Below are 20,874 nucleotides of genomic sequence, written 5' to 3'. Positions count from 1 at the left end.
GAAATGAGTCCCTTTATACTGCGTTTTGCCTGGGTTCTATGGGAAAAACAAATTAGCAAAAAACCAGCTTGGGGGATTTTTCCCCTAAACCCTGAGGAGCTGTTACAGTTGGCCTTGTTACAGTTGCTAGTTCTTTGGAGAAACATTTTGCTTTAACCAAGGGAAGAAGCCGGTCCCTACTGGCAGAAAATGGCAGTTATTATGCAAATAGATGGAGCCAGGGGCAGTCGGGGAGGGGATTGGTCACTTTAGTTCAACAAGGGGATTGGTCAGTTATTAGTTTCGAGTTCTGTGAGATGTTGATGCAAATAACTGAAGCCCAACAGAGAGAGAAGAAAGCTGAGGGGAGGCAGAGTGGTCGAAGTCAGAGATGATGGAATGGTAAGGCAGCTTGGAGAAGTTGGAAATCGGATACAGGTTTAACCTCCGCTTCATAGGAACCAGCTTTGTGCTGATTCTTATTAATGAAATAATATGTTTACCCACAACTCCAACCCACTCTAAAACCACTGCCGTAGGGTCAATTCCAACTCATAGCAACCCTATAGGACAAAGTCCCATACTGTCCCATAGGGTTTCCAAGGCTGTAAATCTTTATGGAAGCGGACTGCTACATCTTTCTCCCTTTTGGTTAGCGGCTGAGCGCTTTAACCACTGCACCACCAGGGCTCCTTCCAACGATTCCAATCCTGGGTATATAGCCAAAAGAACTGACAGCTGAGACTCAAATAGATTCTTGTCCACCAATGTTCACTGCGGCACTATTCACAATGAGCTAAAAGTGGAAACAATCCACAAAGCATCAGCAGAAGAATGGATAAACAAAATGTGGTATGTACATGCAATGGAATATTATTCAGTCATAAAGAGAAATGAAGTTCTGATAAATGCTCCACCATGGATGAGCCCCGAAAACATTTTGCTGAGTGAAATAAGTCAGAAACAAAGGACAAATATTGTATGATCCCATTTACAGGATTACCAGGGGTGGAGAGAGGAGGGCAGGGGTGGGGGGACCACCGGGGATGGAGAGCTACTGCTTTGTGGATACTGAATTTCTGTTTGGGGCGATGTTATACATTGAATTGTGCCACCCCAAAATGTGTTGGAATCCTAGCACCCCTGTACATGTGGATGTAATCCCATTTGGAAATAGGGTTTTCATTGTTATGTTAATGAGTTCCTATGGATGAAAGGTATGTTCCAACCCTAATCACTTAGGAATTATAAAAAGAGCAAATTAGACACAGATGCAGGCACACACAGGGGAAAGACAGACTGACAGATTTCATCTGATGGAAGTAGATAAATCTACAAGCCCAGGAACTCCAAAGATTGCCAGCTACTAGAAGCTGAAATAGACCAAAAACAGGACCTCCCCCTAGAGCCATATCCTAAATTTGGACATCTAGCCCACTGATCTATGAGTTCAAACATTGTGAATATAACTAATGCCATTGAACAATACACTTAAAAATAGTTAAAATGGCAAATTTATGTTATATGTATTTTACCACAACAAAAGAAATATATATAATGGGGTGGGTAAATGGAATTATACTGTTGCAAGGTTCTTACTGTTTAAGGTACATGAACTGGTGTCCACCTACTCCTCATTTATCGACTACCTCGTTATTCGACATTTCCCATTTACGACAACAGTAAAAAATCTACTACCCAACTATTTCGTGCATTAATGACATTTGGCAGTAACACATGTCGAGGTGTGAAAAGGCTGTCATTGAAATCTTTCATTTTAGAGATTCATGAAATCTTTTACATATGTAGGATTAATTATGTGACAACACTAAGGAATACAATTCACCCAAGTTTTTATGTTTATTTAAATGGCAAATCTTATTTTAATAAATTAAAATAAAACTTTAAAAACAACATCCTGTATTTTGTTAATTAGCGTTTCTGCATACCCTCAGAATGTTTGTAATTGACCTTCGCAGGGATATTAAAAGTTCCAAAACAGAACATATAAAAAAAATGCTAAAATAGCAAATGTTTTGTTATATATATTTTACAACAGAAAAAAAATTTTTTAAGTTCTACAAAAAAGTCTTCTAAAATATGTAAGATAATATTCAGTACAGCTCTAGTGTCAAACGTATTTTAATTTCAAAGGTAATAAATAAAGCATCATCTATATAGCAACACACCTACTAGCCCCTGCAGACCATAAGAGTATTCTGCTTTTATTTAAAATATCACTAATTGCTCTTTCAATATATTCCATTGTCCTCGAGTCAGTTTTGACTCATAGTGACCCTATAAGACAAAGGAAAACTGCCCCATAGGGTTTCCAAGGCCGTAATCTTTACGGAAGACGACTGCCGCATCTTTCTCCTGCAGTACAGCTCATGAGTTCGAACCACCAATCTTTCAGGTAGCAGGCGAGCACTTAACCATGATGCCACCAGCGTTCCTCACCTTTCAACATACAGGAGGGCCAAAAACATTGAATAATATTTAGTTTTAAACACAATTACTAATTTGATACTCTCAAAAAAAAAAAAAAAAAACCAAACCCATTGCTGTCGGAGTCAATTCCGACTCATAGCAATCCTATAGGACAAAGTAGAACTGTCCCACAGGGTTCCCAAGGTTGTAATCTTTATGGGAGCGGACCACCACATCTTCCTTCTTCAGAACAGCTGGTGGATTTGAACTGCTAACCTTTCAGTTAGCAGCCAAGCACTTAGAGAAATGACTATAAAATCTTTAAAAAATCAAACAGGGAAAGAACAATATAGGAGAGAAACCCAAACACCAGACATGCATGGAAAAAGTAGAAATCTTTTCAAAGAAAGTTTTAAAGAAGTATTAGAGGGGAGAAAAAAGAGGCCCATCTCCAAGAGTCTAAAGAAAGAATAATGTCCTTAGTTATTTAAAATAACCAAGAACACATGAGAGTGGTTAGTAAAACAAGTATAGGTAGGCCAAAAATTAATGATTATTTTTAAGCTCATTAGTATCAAGCAAAGAAAATATAGCAACCTTTTCCTGGAACAAATAGCCCAGTAGCTCTCGCTCTTTTACATCACAATTTATCTAAAACAAACAAAATAAAAGACAAAGAGAAAAAAAAAAGACCCAAGATCACTCTACTGTTAAACTAACTGAATCACTAAATAGCTACATGGAGTTAAAAAAATTATCATGTTATAATACGTTTATGCATTTACAGTAATGGAAACTTCAAGTACAGTCAGTCTGCTTTTGTCAGTCAACTAAAAGAAACATGTTTCATAGAATTTTAAAGTTAGATCGTCTTCATCTAATCTAATATTCTACACTGGGAAAACAAGACTCCAGAAAAATGAAGTGACTTTGCTCAAAGGTAAAGAGTAAATGCCTAATAGGGTGAAAACTAGAAACCAAGCCTCTTAATTTCTTTACTTCTGTGCCCCTTACATTCTGACAACAGAAATCTCCTACGATGTTTTAAAATAAGATCGTACTACACAGCAGGTGCCAACCCAGGAGAATAAAGTTTGCCTCTAGTTCTGTCACTCCTTAAAATGGTCTTGTTAGCTATCTGAAAGTTTAGTTACATCACATTATGGTGAAAAAGCACTAAAGAGTGATACATCACACATCTGAATGTTAAAGCTTTCATTTTGGTGGGAGGAATATGGGAAGGAATTGCCTTCGATTCATACCTACTCTTCTAAAAGATTAAAGCTAGGTTTCCCTATCTTGCCAAAACTAAATCCATAATATATTGCTCATTCACAATATCGATTCAAATGGGCAAGAAATTATGTTTTAAAACTGTGAACTTAACATCTAAATCCAAGAAGTAATACTTTTTTAGTCAGAAGTAACACTTAGAAAGTAAGCCAGCACCCAGTACCTTCAAAATTTAATTATGAAGATACAAGGGAGAAACACTTCCAACATCATGCCTAGTTAAAATGTACAATTCAAAGGATACACACTTTCAGTCAAAGATTCAAATACTTGAAAGCACTGTGGCATTCCCATTGGTTTTATTTTTCTAAAACTAAAAAAAAATAAAATAACACCATACCCTTATAAATAAAGTTGGATTACCTTGTCCAGGGCAAACTTAGTGTTTCCTAATGAAGATAATGACAGCCTGTGAGACCCAACAAGGGCAAAGTTGCTGGTGCGTACAGCATTGAGACCACCTGGACTAGCCATAACTGTAAAGAAAAAAGAAATGAAATGTAGTTCAGAGCAACTTTCATAAATATAAATAACCAGTTCTTCTCTCCTGCCCCAAAAGAGAGAAATTAAATTGCCATATAGAAAATCGCCTCATTTTCCTGTCTTTAAATATGGGACAAAAGTCAAAGAAAACATCAACATATTTTGAATGAGAGAAAACTGTAAAGTATTTAACTTAAGTGAGGTACAGGCACTCCTAACTTTTGTGATGGATGTGTTTTTAAAGAATACAGAACCTAAAAACGTGGACATAAAAAGCAATTTTCTCATAAGAGTTTTGGAAAAGACTTCATTGCTAGTAGAGGATGACATAACTAGTAGCAGAGACTCTCTAAACAGTTCTGCTGATCTACTCTCTTGTGCTATGGAGAAGAGGCCAAAAGCCATTGTCTCTTTCCACAGATGCAGTCAATTGGATCCTTTGCATTCCATCCCGTAAGGCCCACATGTATAGTCACCGCTTATGTTGTTGAGTAAAGGTATTCGCAAAGAAGAAGTCGTTGGTCTTGAAAAATTCTATCATGCAAAATTCTATCATACGATCTCTGGCGTCGTTTCTATCACCAAGGCTATATTTTCCAACTACCGATCCTTCTTCTTTGTTTCCAACTTTTGCATTTCAATCATCAGTAATTTTTAATGCATCTCAATTGCATACTTGATCAATTTCAGACTGCAGGAGTTGGTAAAAAAAATCTTTAATTTCTTCATTTTCACCATTAGTGATTGGTGTGTAAATATGAATAATAGTCATATTAACTGATCTTCCTTACAGGCGTATGGATATTATCCTATCACTGACAGCGCTGTACTTCATAATAGATCTTAAAACGTTCTTTTTGACAATGACTGCTGTGCTGTTGCTCTTCAATTTGTCATTCTTGGAATAATAAACTACATGATTGTCCAATTCAAAATGGCCAATACCAGTCCATTTCAGCTCACAAATGCCTTGGATATCTATCTTCAAGCGTTCCATTTTCATTTTTTGACAACTTCCAATTTTCCTAGATTCGTATTTTGTACATTCTATGTTCTAAAAAAAAAAAAAAATTTTTTTTTTTTATGTTCTGACTATTAACGGATGTGTTGCAGCTGTTTCTCATTTTGAGTCGTGCCACATCAGCAAATGAACGTCTTGAAAGCTTGATTCCATCCACATCATTAAGGTTGACTCTACTTTGAGGAGGCAGCTCTTCCCCAATCATATTTTGAGTGCCTTCCAATCTGAGGGGCTCACCTTCCGGCACTATATCAGATAATGTTCCACTGTTATTCATCAAGTTTTCACTGGCCAGTTTTTTAAGAAATAGATCGCTACGTCCTTCTTCCTAGTTTGTCTTAGTCTGGAAGCTCCACTGAAACCTGTCCACCATGGGTGACCCTGCTGGTATCTGAAATATCAGTGGCATAGTTTCCAGCATCATAGCAACACATAAGCCACCAGAGTACGATAAAGTGACAGACAAGTGGTGGAAGGCTAAGGCAAAGGCAAGCACTCATAAATCAAGAGGGTCTATCTACATAAATATACAATTGCTTAGTTATTTTTCTTATTCTAGAGTTTTAAGTAGTTCAAAATGAACTCACCTGACGATTGAAGGTTGCTTTTCTAAAAGAGATGTGAAAAAAGAATATAAGTGTTACTAGAAAACATTTTTTCCTACATTAATATCAGGAACTCTCCCCACTCCTGCCCCGTTACTATATTTTAAAGATTTCCACAGTGCTAAGAGTTTAGAAATGGTTAACCAATTTACAGTGTTATGTACAAGCTGAAGATTTCTCATGGAAGCTCAACTTTTTTTTTTTTAAAGCTCTACTTACCGTGGTTATAGATGTGAGGAGTCGCTTTGGAGTAATAGCCTAGAAGAAAACATAGCTTAGTAGATTTCCTATTAAACATTATGATTTCAGAGCTCAAAGTCAACCTTGAGATACTCCCACATATAAAATAAATCTTAAAAATGAATATAATATACTTAAGTCCTTTATTAAGGCTTAACCCATACTGCTCATTCCTGTTTTTGTTAAAGCTAAGAAAAACATTTTAATAAATGAACACTGAGAGTGAAGACAAAAGAGCAAAGACTGGGAAGGCTGGAAGCCAAGCTGGAGGCTCTATTCCTGACGCCTGCACAATGATTACCTCATCATTCTTAGGTACTCCAGAGGACTTAGAGAGAGCGCATAGGAAAGCCTTGAGGAAAAGTGTCAGCCTAGAAAACCTAGCTGTCAAAGTCAGTGCAGAGAAAATACAATTATCTAGCCTGAGGATATCAAGAACTTCTACTCAGGACCATGACCACCCAGTATACGTTTATGTTCAGCACTCTTATGTATTAAATGAAAGAATCAGAAACCTGGCATGTAAAAATGATCTAAAAACTTTATAATCATTAAAAATTATACATAAATTAAAACTTATATAACGACATCTATTATTTTCTGATTATAATATTTTACTGGGTTTCTTTCATTCTCACCTTGGACTTGGATGTTTTTTTCTTCTTATCAGGGCCTAAGGGATCTTTCTTTTGTACCTATGCACAAACCCAAAGCATGAGTAGTTTAAAATCTCAAAATCTTGGAAAATAATAGACTACTGGTTATTTTAGGAACCAATGACTGCTTACCAAGCTGTAAACTTCAATATTAATTTCAAAGTCATTGGACACATCTTGCCTAGAAAAATAAAACACAGAATAAAAATGTCAGAAAAACTCCAAGTTATGCCATTAAAAATAATACCATGAATTCTACTGCAAGACTCTGAGGGTAAAGGAATTCACTGTGTTTTTAAATGAAGACAATAGCTATAAGGCATTAAAAAATATGAAAATTTGTAAGAATAGTCTATTTTTTTCTATAAGTCAGAAATCCTTTTCTCAGTATTTTACAATTCAAGATCCTCAATAATAAAACTAGTCATTTACTTTCAAACTGGATTTTTTACTCTATAGCTTGAAAATAAGCCTGTGACACTAAATATAAGTAGTCTTCTAAGACTGAATAAAAAGTACATTAATGAGGTTTAAACCATATATGAAAAAATTCACAGTTCAAATTTTAAATATACATACATGTATACAGAAAAGTGGGCTATCTGTCCACATAAAAAGGACAAACATATGCATTTCAAAGATTATAAACGCCCCTGCATTGCTTACCAACTCTTTTTTAAAAAATGTGGTTTGAATCATGAGAAGCCCTATTTACTTACAGAGTAAACACAGTAGTGAATGCCAGAGCATCTCCATTAAGGGAGTTTGAAGTACTTGCTAATGGTGTGGCCACCATATTTTCGGCTCCTGCTTTTAGTATAATTAAGTAATAATAATTTGCTGCATCTGCAAAAGTAATCACATTATATGATTAGCACACAAGAAAAATCAGATTTAGCTAATCGGCATTCTGGACGACCAAAGGTATAAAGTACTACTGTACCTGATAATATATAATTTACAAAAAATTACTAGAATCAACTTTCCAGAAACAAAAAGCTAAGACATAGCAGACAGCCATGTGAGTCATAATAATTTAAATTCTACTATCTCAGATTACTTCACTCGATGGCCCTCAGTTTTTGCCACCCTTGTCTTTTACCTACTGACCCCAATACTTTAGCTAATAGTATATGCCTCAAAAGGATAAATTATGGCTTGACATTTCAAAACTGAGATTAAAACACGATAGCTCTGTGAAAGTTACTTAGAGATAAATTCCAACAAAAACATGAACTATTTCTTCACTATGTTATTAAATAACCAGATGTATCAAGGTCCATATGCAACTACCAGCAGATTTCTGCCTGCCTCCCCCACCCTAGCCGAATCAGACAACCTAGAACGTAGAACTTAAGGTATCTAATTTCTACAATAATGCTAAAACTTCTAAAGACCTCTCTTCTTTACTTTCCCTGTACCTCAGACACTGAACGTACAGCCTTCCCTTGACTTAGAGACTTTCCACACAAAGAAAAATTTAAAAAAGGACCTTAAAGAAAAAAAACCTTATCTGATATTTCATAAAATTTAAATTTTATTAAGCTTGCTATAATTACCCTGCCCCTTTTCCAGAACCTGGTGCCATATTTCTCTTTACCTACTTTGTTTATACATGATTTTTAATAGAATACATAGTTCAGAAAAGTTCACTGTGGTTATTCAATCTTCAGGGACAAAAAGAATACAAATCCTTGCCCCTACAAGTAATAATTCAAAACTTATAGAACAAATTTCTATAATGAGATGAAGTCTAACTGGAGTAAAGTAAAAAATAAAGTTCTTTTAGATGCTCCAGTATTTTCTACAATAAAATTATTGAATGAAAGCCAGGTGATCTGCTGTTACGATAAGTGATCTCAGGAAAATACTGTATATTTCAAATGATTTCTAGCTAGCCTGACTCTCAGTGCTGTGGGCATTATCGTGTGGATCAGTAACCCTAAATATGCAACTTTCCCTTGGCTATTTTTGTGCATATATTTTCATACAAGGAACTGAAGGCCCAAGATTCAAGTTTTGCATCTTTATGCGTGCTCTAAATGCCCCCATCTTTCACAATGCCAAGCTAGTGAGGTCCAGAATGAAACACACGATCTGGAAGTGAGGCAAGTTACCGATCATCGTACCTGGTTTCTGGGCTGTACTGCAGACAAAATCTGCTTTTAGAGGCACGCGGATTTCTGACAAAGTAACTGATCCTTTGGATGGGACGAATTCACTTTGGGATATGGGACCAGTCTTATTCCTTCTCTGAGGTCCTTCACTCTTCAATTTATTCAGTTCATCAATCAAAAGTGTTCTCTTCTCAGCTTTGTAAAAATATGCAAGTCAATATGTCAAATTTTACTGCAACTCTTTCTAAATGAGAGCCAGCTCAAGAAACTGCACTGATGTGACAAGTGTACATAAGACTAAAGCCAAAACAGTAAGACTTTATACAAACAGGTAGTTAGGTAAAACCTGGTAGTTTACCTGTTTACCAAGTTCTTATAATGTAGTATTTCAACTTTTGGTCTATTTTCTTATGTGGTCTAATCTCTCTATCCAACACCCCTCTCCCCACCATTACCACCATACGTACACATACAACAAAATCACATAAGCTTTTTTTAGCTCATACACACTTGCTCATATATTTTTTAAGATACTCTTCACAACTATAATTTTTTCAAATGTACTCCAGCTTCTTTCACCTTTCACGCAAACTACATTGTATTTCACATATACAGTTTTCACAAACCCGTAATTATAAGAAACAAAAGATAGATCTATCAGAGAAACTCCTTCCTCTGAAATTAGAGATTTCTGAATACACTAGATAAAAGGAGAGTCTCCTCTGGCTTGAAAATTTGTTGGGATTGCCTCAGGTGCACTGCACATACTTGCAATTAGAAGAAGTCTTTCTGCCTCAGCTTCTTCTAGCGACCCTTTTCCATGCTCTCCATCAACACAGCAGTTAAGAGCCTGGCTAGCTTGATAAATCACAGTCTGTTGCAAATTTATTTCATTACTGAGGTCCTAGTGAAACCAATGAGAAGGGGAAAAATATGTTTGTAATCATCATTTCCACTTTAATTTTAACTAATCTGACTGGGTAATTTTCAAAGTTCCTAGAGAGTAAAGCTAACATGTTAGTTTCATTGTTCAAGTTAATTTCATTGACTATGCACCAAAAGGAGCCCTGGTAGCACAGTGGTTTAAGCACTTGGCTGCTAATCAAAAAGTTAGCAGTTTGAACCCACCAGTTGCTCCACGGGAGAAAGATTTCACAGTCTGCTTCTATAAAGACTACAGTCTTGGAAACCTTATGGGGCAGTTCTACTCAGTCCTATGAGGTTGCTATGAGTTGGAATCAACTCGACGGCAGTGGGTTTTTATGCACCAAAAACATTTAACATCCTATAAAGATAATAATTAAACTATAAACATTGTTCTTCATGAAAAGCTTTCTAATTCATACTTATTAAAATTTTAACTGGGGCTATATAGAGCCAACAGACTAGAGATTTAGAAATCATCTGATTCATTTTATTTAAGTTACATGTATACTGTATTCTTAAAAATGCTTTAATGCTTATCGTAAAAGAACGTCTGAGAGCAAAATCGGCAGTTCAAACCCACCCAGAGGCACTTCGAAAGACAGGCCTGACAATCTGCTTCCAAAAGGTCACAGCCTTGAAAACCCTATGGAGCAGTTGTACTCTGCACACACAGGGTCACTGTGAGTCAGCATCAACTGGACCGTTGATTCGACAACAAAGAGCAAAAGAAATTTCAGACCTCACTATCACTCAATTAATAGTTATACTTTAAAGATATTTATGACAAACATGTTTACAAATAAATATTTCACCAACACCAAACAATCTTCCAATTCTCCAGTAAAGAGGATCTTTTTGAAATTAAACTGAATTCGAGTGATTTCCTGAGCTCCTACACGTCAGACACGTTTGAGGCACTCCGGGTACAGTGATGAATAAGGCTGGCCCTTGTCCTCAGAGCTCACAGTCTACTGCAGCAAACAATCCGAATCCCTTTTCCACAGAAGAGCATACCTGCATTTTCTGTTTGATATTAACGTGACCGGAAAAGGCATTCTTTCTTTCATCCAACTTTGATGTAACATCTTCCTTCCGAACAATCACCTGCTTTATTGAAGGACGGTCTGTTTCTTTGAATCTTTGAGATCTATATGCATCAATGCTTCAGGAAAAAGTTACACTCAATTAGAAAGCCAGCAACACATTGAACACTACCCTTTATTGAACATATCAACAGAACTTCACCACAATGGAAAATGCCATTTGGTGAGTTGATGAGAGAGGCTGACAAAAATTATTCCAAGCTTTTATACAGATGAGTTATTCATGGCATCACAATAATAAATTGTAACACATCTTATTGTGTCAAGAATCTAAGCCACAACGCTTAAAGGGCAAATGCCTTCCACAAATGCCCTTACCTATAAAGGAGGTCACGATCTTCAGAATCAATGCTATCACGAGACTCAGCCCGAGGGACACGGGTTCTTTGGAATTTTCCCGGCTTTGGACTTTCATCACTTACGCTGGTGCCTTTTAATTCTAATCCAGGTGAGGAAACTAAACTCTGCAGGGAAATACATCAGGTATTAGTACATGTTACAGGTAATAACAGATTCTAAGCTAAATGAATAATCCTCCATTATTGTTAGGAAATAAACATCCAACACATGGACAGATTCATCATAAAACCCAAGAAAACTAGCATAACTCCCTAAAAAGTAAATAAATAAATAAAAGTATCAAGACAGCTGAAACCTACATGTATAACTCTTTTTAAAAATGACATTCCTACTTGAATCAGTTTCTAAGCAGATCTGTAATTAATCAATTTAGGGTGATAGCTAACAACAGTAGTTAGCTCTCAGTAAATGTTACTTACGTATCTGGTGATAAATACAAATATCCTAATCTGATTTAATATTCACAGCAACCCCTGGTGTAGGTACTATTATTAACGTTATTTAATTGATGAGGGAACTGTGGTATAGAGAGGTTAAATAATCTGCTTAATGAACAGCCAATAAATGACAGAGCCAGGATTTCAGCTCAAATGTCTAGCCCTTCAGGCCATGTTAAGAGAGTCTGGATTTTATCCAGGGACAACAAGAAACCACTGAAGAGTTTTAAACAGAGAAATGACGTCAAGTCTAAAACCACCCCCTGACTACAGAATGCCAAATCCCCATTTACCAATCAAAAAGAATGTAGGGGTTCCAATAATGATTGGTTTCCTTATATCATGGGCCTTGTTTACCTTCAGTCTTATCTTACCTCTGGGCTTAGCACCCCAACTGTCTGTGCTAATGGAGTAAGTAGAGACATGGAAGAGATGTTCAGTGCATCTTCCTGGTCCTCACTGCTCTCTGCTCCTACTTGATCCGTCCGCTTTTGACTCTTTTCCACATCCAGCTCACCTTCTTCTAAGACATCACTGAAGATGTCATTAATAACTTTTGAACTATTGATATCATCATCATCGTCCACACTCATCTCAATTTCACGTACCACTTCTGAAAAATATTGCAATAGGTGGATAGTATGATTCGGATCTTAAAGAATTAAAATGGATAGCAAACAAGACCTAACATTCATATGCTCACTAAACAAATGGGGGGAAAAGCCCTAAGAAAAAGCACCTCCTGAACAAAAAATAATATTACTGATACACAAAATCAAAATAATTTTCAAAGTTCCATATTTTCTATGTAATAAAGTTTGGGTCTATAAAAAGCTGATTTGATGCTTTGGGTTTAAGAAAGAATATTAACTCAGAACTCAAACTGCACGCTCACAGCCAAAGCTTCAGACTTCCAACAAAATGTTCTTTAAAATAAATCCTTCTATTTGGGGGAACTGCCCTTTCACATGGCACACCCAATACTTCTGGCAGGAGTTGTTAATCAAGGATCCACAGACAGGCCTCGGGGGCCGGAATCCCTCTAACAGTACATGCTCGGTGTGGGAGGGCAGCAGAGGGCCTTTCCTGTGAAAGTGAGTGATAGCCTTAATCAGGTTCTCACAGGGGTCTGTGACCTAAAGATAACTGCTAACAGTACCGCGTCTCTGTGGAAGCTAGGCTATTTCCTAGTTTAAAAAAGAGAAAGAGAGAATATTATACAAAGACATCTTGAAATATAGGAATACTGTATATTTGAATATGTGCTTCTAGTAATATGTTATGTCTTAGTGTGGCCAGAGTTAATAATAAAGAATAAAAACCAACCAGTCTGCTTCTCAATCTTTGGGTCTGATGGTACTTTTAAGGACTTTTCCTCTTCTAAAAACAGTGTTATTTTCAAAGGGCTAGACTTCGTCATTTCACATTCAGTGGAACCTAAAAAGATTTTTTTAAGAAAGACCATTATCAATATATGTATATAAGTACCTAGAATTTTTTAGCTGAGAAATCTTATGTATCTTTTTTCTGATTATAAAACTATATACACACATACTTCCTTTTATTATGCTTTGCTTTATTGCACTTCACAGATACTAGATTTTTTTTTTTTTTTTACAAATTAAAGGTTTGTGGCAACCCCAGGTCAAGCAAGTTTGGCACCATTTTTCCAACAGCATGTGTTCCGTTCGTGTCTCTGTGTCATATTTTGGTAATTCTCACAATACTTCAAACTTTGTCATTATTATTACATCTGTTATGGTGATTTGTGATCAGTGATCTTTGATGCCACTATCGTAATTGTTTTGGGGTGCTGCAAACTGCACTTATGTAAGACAGCAAACTTAACTGATAAATGTTGTGTGTGTTCTGACTGCTCCAACTACCACCCGTTCCCCCATCTCTCTCCCTCTCCTCAGGCCTCCCTATTCCCTGAGACACGACAATACTGAAATTAGGCCAATTAATAGCCCTGCAATGGCCTCTTAAGTGTTCAATTGAAAGGAAGACTTGCACTTCTCTCACTTTATTATTTTTTTTTTTTATTGTGCTTTAGGTGGAAGTTTACAGCTCGAGTTAATTTCTCATAAAAAATGTATACACATATTGTTATGTGACCCTAGTTGCATTCCCTATAATGTGACAGCACACTTCCCCTTTCAACCCCACGTTTCCCGTGTCCATTCAACCAGCTCCTATCCCTTTCTGCCTTCTCATCCTGCCTCTGGAAAAAAGCTGCCCATTTAGTCTTGTGTAAGCACACTCTTCACAAGTATTATTTTATGTTTTATAGTCCAGTCTAATCTTTGTGCATGTCTCTCACTTTAAATCGAAAGTTAGAAATGATTAAGCTCAGTGAGGAAGGCATGTCAAAAGCCGAGATAGGCCAAAAGCTAGGCTTCTTGTGCCAGTTAGCCAAGCTGTAAATGCAAAAGAAAAGTTATTAAAGGAAATTAAAAGTGATACTCCAGTGAACACATGAATGATAAGAAAGCAAAACAGCCTTATTTCTGATATGGAGAAAATTTCAGTGGTCTGGATAGAAGATCAAACCAGCCACAGCATTCCCTTAAGCCAAAGCCTAATCCAGAGCAAGGCGCTAACTCTCTTCAATTCTGTGAAGGCTCACAGAGGTGAGGAAGCTGCAGAAGAAAAGTCTGAAGCCGTCAGAGGTTGGTTCATGAGGATGAAGGAAAGAAGCTGTCTCCAAAACACGAAAGTGCCAGGTGAGGCAGCAAGTGCAGAAGCTGCAAGGAGTTACCCAGGAGATCTAGCTGAGATAACTGATGCAGGCAGCCACACTAAACAGCAGGTTTTCAGTGTAGATGAAACAGCCTTAGACTGGAACAAGACGCCATCTAGGACTTTCATAGCTAGAGAGGAGCAGTCAACGCCTGGTTTCAAAGCTTCAAAGGACAGGCTAACTCTCTCGTTAGGGGCTAATGCAGCTGGTGACTTTAAGTTGAAGCCAATGCTCATTTACCATTCCAAAAATACTGGGGCCCTTAAGAGTTATGCTAAATCTACTCTGCCTGTGCCCTATAAATAGAACAACAAAGCCTGGATGACAGCACATCTGTTTACAACATGGTTTACTGAACAATTTAAGCCCACTGCTGAGACCTACTGCTCAGAAAAAAGGATTCCTTCCAAAATATTACTGCTCATCGACAGTGCACCTGGTCACCCAAGAGCTCTGATGAAGATCTACAAGGAGATTAATGGTTTTCATGCCTGCTAACACAACATCCATTCTATAACCCATGGATCAAGGAATAATTACAGCTTTCAAGTCTTATTATTTAAGAAATATATTTCATAAAGCTATAGATGCCATAGTGATTCCTCTAACGGATCTGGGCAAAGTAAATTGAAAACCTTCTAGAAAGGATTCACCATTCTAGAAGCCACTAAGAACATTCATGATTCATGGGAGGAGGTCAAAACATCACCATTAACAGGAGTCTGGAAGAAGTTGATTCCAACCCTGATGGATGACTTTTGAGTTTCAAGATTTCAGTGAAGGAAGTAACTGCAGATGTAGTGGAAATGGCAAGAGAACTAGAATTAGAAGTGGAGCCTAAAGATGTGACTGAAATGCTGCAATCTCCTGAGAAAACTTTGACAGGAGCACCTGCTTCTTATGGATGAGCTAAGAAAGTGGTTTGTAGAGATGGGATCTACTTCTGATGAAGATACTGTGAGCATTGCTGGAATCACAACAAAGGGTTTAGGATGTTACATAAACTCAGTTGATAAAACAGAGGCAGGGTTTGCGTGGACTGACTCTAATTCTGAAAGAACTTCTGTGGGTAAAATGCTATCACACAGCATCGCAAGCTACAGGGAAATCTTTCATGAAAGGAAGAGTCAATCGATCTGGCAAACTTTATTGTTGTCTTATTTTAAGAAATTGCCGCAGCCACCCCAACCTTCAGCAACCATCACCCTGATCATTCAACAGCCATCAACATTGAGGCAAGACCCTTCACCAACAAAAAGATTACAACTCGCTGAAGGTTCAGATGACAATTAGCATTTTTTAACAATAAAGTATTTTTTAATTAAGGTATATATACACTGTTTTATAGAAATAATGCTACTGCACACTTAATAAAAAAAAATTTTTTTTTTTAATTTTTTTTACACTTAATAGACTACCAAAAAATCCCAAACCCGTTGCTGTCGAGTCAATTCTGACTCATAGCGACCCTATAGGACAGTAGAACTGTCCCATAGAGTTTCCAAGGAGCACCTGGTAGATTCAAACTGCCAACCTTCTGGTTAGCAACTGTAGCCCTTAACCACTACACCAGGGTTTCCTAATAGACTACAGTGTAGTGTAAACATAACTTTTATATGTACCAAAAAATTCGTGTGATTTGGTATATTACAGTGATCTAGAACTGATCCTGCAATATCTCCAAGGTATGCTTGTATTTGTTTTAAAAATTCAAATCTAGAAATATATAGAGAATCCCCCAAAACCTATCCTCTCTAAACTGTCACGTCTCTGTCTTCCTCTCTACCGAGAGAGAGAAGAGGACACCAGTATTACCAGGTTGCTGTTTGTTCTTCCAGTTTTCCCAATATGTATGCATATGTGCATTTGATTTATCAGAAGGTGATATTATACATGATGTTCTACAACTTGTTTTTCACTTTCGAAAAAGTGACAATGATATGTCATTACATACAAAGCTACCTCATGCTTTTAAGCAGCTACATAACATTTGATGATATGAATTTACCATTTATTTAAGCAGTCTTCTACAGATGGGCATTTAGGCGGACTCATAACGACCCTAAAGGACAGAGCAGAAATGCCCCATAGTGTTTCCAAGGAGCGCCTGGTGGATTCAAACTCCCAACCTGTTGGTTAGGAGCCAAACTCTTAACCACTATGCCACCAGGGTTTCCATTTTAATCTTACTACTACGCAAACAGTGCTACAGTGAATCTCTTTGTACGTATATCCTTGCACGTTAGTTCTAAGAATTCATCTTGTAGAAACACTTGCAGAAATTAAGCACTTGCACATTTTATAATTCAATAAACATTACTGAATATTCTCCACAAAAAGATGTCGTACTCTGTACTCTCATGCAGAGTGTATGAGTTCTCACTCGAGAAAGAGAACTAAGGAAGAATCATATCGTGTGAACAGAAGGAAGAAATGAATCTGCCCTTTTACATCAGAGCAGCACTTCTGCTTTCCAATCTCAGAGAACTACGGCAGACTGAAAACCACATTCTCAATGAAGTAGTAACAGACCTGCAGGTTCTGTGCTGGAGGTTGCTGGTGGTGTCTGATTTTCTATCACCTTTCCCGCCGCTGGTAGTGACTGAGTATCTGAAACAACTTGAGATTTTTTGAGGGGAGTGTTCTGACAGTGAATTTTCTGCAAAAAGTAAATGAAAAGAGATAAATTTTATTTCTCAAAATTTTTATCTTATTATATTTATTAATGAAACAAACAAGAGTCATTATTCTGTATAAGCATCCTCAGATCAAAAGAGATAATAAACGGGTGAAAGGGCCCAGCCATGGTAAGAATACAACAGGCCCTCCGTGTTAGTTCATATTCTAAGTAATTCCCAAAACCAAAAAAACCAAAGCTGCTGCTGTCAAGTCACTTCCGATTTATAGTGACCCAGTATGTAAAATCATTTTTAGAGACTAAGAGGCAAAAGAGCATAAAAATTCTCATTAGAGTTCAGTTACAGATAAACCAATTAAAGTAAAAATCACACAAGTGAAAAGCAATTCCTCCTGTGTCACTTAGCTCAACCCCCGCCTATAAAATCTGGTGGTAGTTCCTACTTCAGGATTCCATTTAACTATCAGTTACTTGGTGGGTAAAATCTAGAGAAAACAAAGGAGGACAAAAATAGAATAGAGGGTAAGGAAAAAGGAGAGAAGGAAAAAAATTCCCTTTTCTGAGACTGTTTAAATCATTTCAAAGGGTATGGAAAAGAATTTTTTTTTTTTTTTAAATACAAAAGGCATTATCATTAAAGCAACAATAGAGAGATAATAAAAGTAAGAAGAATCACAGCAGCACATGCTTACCCAGGGTATAATATATGCCTGTCATCTTCTGAGCACTTTAAGTCTATTGCCTCACTTAATCCTCCCAATAGCCCTGTAAGTTAAGTACTATTAATATCTCCATTTTACAGATGAGAAAATTAAGGCACAGAGGAGTTAAGTAACTTACTCAAAGCCAGTTAAGTGGCAGAGCCAGTATATAAACTCAGAGAGTCTCATTCCAGAGCTAGGTGCAGACCACACAGGTAGCCCCTGACTTACAACGTATTCAAGTTACGATGAACACACTTATGGCTGTCAAGACTCCGTGGCTGCTGGATAATGCCCCAGGACATCCTCCTCACACAGGTGATTTAAATCACAATGTAATAGTGGCGTATCTATCTCCCGATGTGACAGCTGTGATTCCGCCTATGGATTAAGGTGGAATTACCACTTTCAAGGCATAGCACCTGCAGACTACGTTTGCTCAGGCAATAGCTGCAACAGATGGAGGTACGGTAACACTATTCAATTTCTGGAAGAATTATAATATTCTTCTATGTTTCTGGAACTTTGCATCTTCCTGGGAGGAAGTTATGGAAAAATGCATGTAGCGAATTTGGAAAAAATTGGTGAGTTATGTGAACATGCTCCAAGCATTTGATCAGGATAATATGATAAAAGAGATCAGTAGAAAAATTGTTCATATGGCAAGAACGCTAAATTTAGAACTTGATATCGCTGATGGGGAATAGCTCATCAATCACAAAGAAGGGGAACTGACAGATCAGGACGTAATGGATTTTGAAGAGGAAAGAAACGCTGAAGAAGAAAGGAATAATGAGGAAGAAGGAGAGAAGTTGTCAAAAAAATTTTACAGTGAAAGCATTAGGTGGAGTTTTTTCTAAACTAAATCAGGGGCTTTAATTGCTTGACAACATGGATCCAAACACTGATCACTTTGCTAAAAAGTCCACAGGTAGATTAGGGAAGCAGTGAGATGTTACTGCAAAATATATGAAGAAGAAAAGGAAAGAATCATACAGACAGTTCTCACTAATTTTCTGACTAGAAACATCATCCCTGTTCCCAGGGATTATTCGGATGATCCAGAACCTTCCAAAGTGGAGTTATTAACGCGACTGACAAAATGCCAACATCGTCCGACTCTTCATCATCAGAGTAAATTTTTATGATTTATGGAATTTTTAATTTTTAATATATGTATATTAAAATATATCTGTACGTTTATATGCAATGTTTCCAACCCCCAAAGATAAAGATCAGATTTATAAAAATACTGATAATAAAAGGCAATAATAACGAAAACTAAAAATGACAAATCTTCTCAGAAAGAACAAACAGAAAACCATACTTTAGCTTTTCATTCCTCTTCAACCACCATACCCTCTCTCACTCCCCTTCAGCACCAAACTTCTAAGAACTGTCTATACTCAGGAGCTCTACTCTTCACCTCCTCAAACCATGAAAACTCACATTCTACTTTCACCATGTCATTAAAACTGGTCTTGCCAGGGTTACAACAAGATCTTTATTTCAAAACCTAGTGGACTCTCAAAAGGCCTTTTCTCCCCGTGCCTTTACTAACACTGTACTCAACTGAATTATCCTCCCACCTCTTGGGCTGCTCCCTCTGTGGGGATCACAGGTGAGATTTAGGGGTTGGAGAAGGGGTCTCTGGGAACTCTCCACTGTTATATTCAGAATTTTGTTTACATACATATGTGCAACCGCCTGGGGAGCAATTCTACAGATTTATCATGGATAATTTAGTACAAAATGGTTTAGGAACCACTGCCCTACGCTTTCCAGAGATTAGGAGGAAACCCTCATGGTATACTGGCAACCAAGTGAAGGTGTTTCAAACAGAAGAGACTGATCAACAATGACAAATGCTACTGATAGTCAAGTTCCAAAAAGCAAAAATCAAACCATTGCCGTCGAGTCAACTCCAACTCATGGTGACCCCATGCGTTACAGGGTAGAACTGCTCCATAGGGTTTTCTTTGCTGTAACCTTTACAGAAGCAAATCACCAGGCCTTTCTTCCACAATGCTGCTGAGTACATTCAAACCACCAAATTTTAGGTTAGTAGTAATAAGCAAACCGCTTGTACCACCCAGAGACCTACATAAAATACAACGAAACCAATGAGTTGCCACAGAGTGGATTCCCACTCATAGCGACACTACAGGAGTAGAAACAGACCATAGGATTTACAAGGAGCGGCTGGTGGATTCGAACTACCTACCTTTTGGTTAGCAGCCAAATGCTCAAAAAACCTGTTGCCATCGAGTTGATTCCTCAGGTTAAAACCCAATGCCGTCGAGTCGGTTTTGACTCATAGCAACCCTATAGGACAGAGTAGAACTGCCCCATAGAGTTTCCAAGGAGCACCTAGTGGATTTGAACTGCCGACCTTTTGGTTAGCAGCTGATCTTTGGGTTAGCAGCCGATCTTTTGGTTAGCAGCCGATCTTTTGGTTAGCAGCCGTAGCACTTAACCGCTACGACATCAGGGTTTCTTCCTCAAGTTAAAGGACAATAAATTGATCACTGATGATCACTGGTGAACTTAGTAAGAAAAGTGGTCAGTGGAGGGGGTAGTGGTGAATGCCTGAAAAAAGGGAGGAGAAAAAATTGGAAACAGCAAGTATATACCACCCTTCAGAAAGAGTTTGAATGAAAAGGAGACAAAGAAAGGGAGGAGAATAAGGGCAAAAAGTCTTTGTTTATGTTTTAAGATAATAGAATAACAACCTGTTTTTATGCTGCTGGAAAGGATCAACAAATACATTTCTTCCTTCAAATACAAATTTATTGAGCTCCTACCTCCTACTATGAGCCAAAGAAGCCTTTGGCTGTTAACCAAAACATCAGCTGTTGTAACCCACCGGCCACTGCCTGGGAGAAAGATGGATACGTCTGCTTCCATAAAGATTATAGCCTTGGTATGTGTATACCTGTTTGTGTGTGCTGCATATATATCCATATACATAATAAGGCATATAGGGGGCACAGTTACAGACACCTCCTAAACATAATCAAACACCACGCAGGACTGACTTACTGGGTTTGAAGCCTTAGAACCATAGTCTCGAGAACAACTAAGTCAATTGACATAACACAGTTCATAACGATATTATTCTACATCCCAATTTGGTGAGTA

General features: G+C 37.4%; 1 protein-coding gene across 2 annotated transcripts in view; it reads right to left on the bottom strand.

Moving 5' to 3' along the window:
* Positions 1–20,874, bottom strand: part of ANLN (anillin, actin binding protein) — a 70,635-nt gene that overhangs the window by 16,061 nt on the left and 33,700 nt on the right. The window contains exons 8-21 of one of the 2 annotated variants that reach the window (XM_049894166.1): positions 16,927–17,053; positions 12,978–13,088; positions 12,026–12,264; positions 11,173–11,318; positions 10,766–10,913; positions 9,593–9,728; positions 8,837–9,019; positions 7,427–7,553; positions 6,840–6,888; positions 6,690–6,746; positions 6,031–6,069; positions 5,794–5,815; positions 4,066–4,178; positions 3,007–3,060 (exon numbers count right to left, since the gene is read on the bottom strand). In XM_049894166.1, the coding sequence (XP_049750123.1) occupies positions 3,007–3,060; positions 4,066–4,178; positions 5,794–5,815; positions 6,031–6,069; positions 6,690–6,746; positions 6,840–6,888; positions 7,427–7,553; positions 8,837–9,019; positions 9,593–9,728; positions 10,766–10,913; positions 11,173–11,318; positions 12,026–12,264; positions 12,978–13,088; positions 16,927–17,053 (1,551 nt within the window). The remainder of the gene's footprint in view (positions 1–3,006; positions 3,061–4,065; positions 4,179–5,793; positions 5,816–6,030; positions 6,070–6,689; positions 6,747–6,839; positions 6,889–7,426; positions 7,554–8,836; positions 9,020–9,592; positions 9,729–10,765; positions 10,914–11,172; positions 11,319–12,025; positions 12,265–12,977; positions 13,089–16,926; positions 17,054–20,874) is intronic. The other variant, XM_049894167.1, reaches the window with a different exon arrangement.

This window comes from Elephas maximus, chromosome 8 (assembly GCF_024166365.1).
Source record: "Elephas maximus indicus isolate mEleMax1 chromosome 8, mEleMax1 primary haplotype, whole genome shotgun sequence".
Taxonomy (NCBI): Eukaryota; Metazoa; Chordata; class Mammalia; order Proboscidea; family Elephantidae; genus Elephas; species Elephas maximus.
The sequence above is the reverse complement of the archived record's forward strand: the minus strand, read 5'-3'. Positions and strand labels throughout refer to the sequence as shown.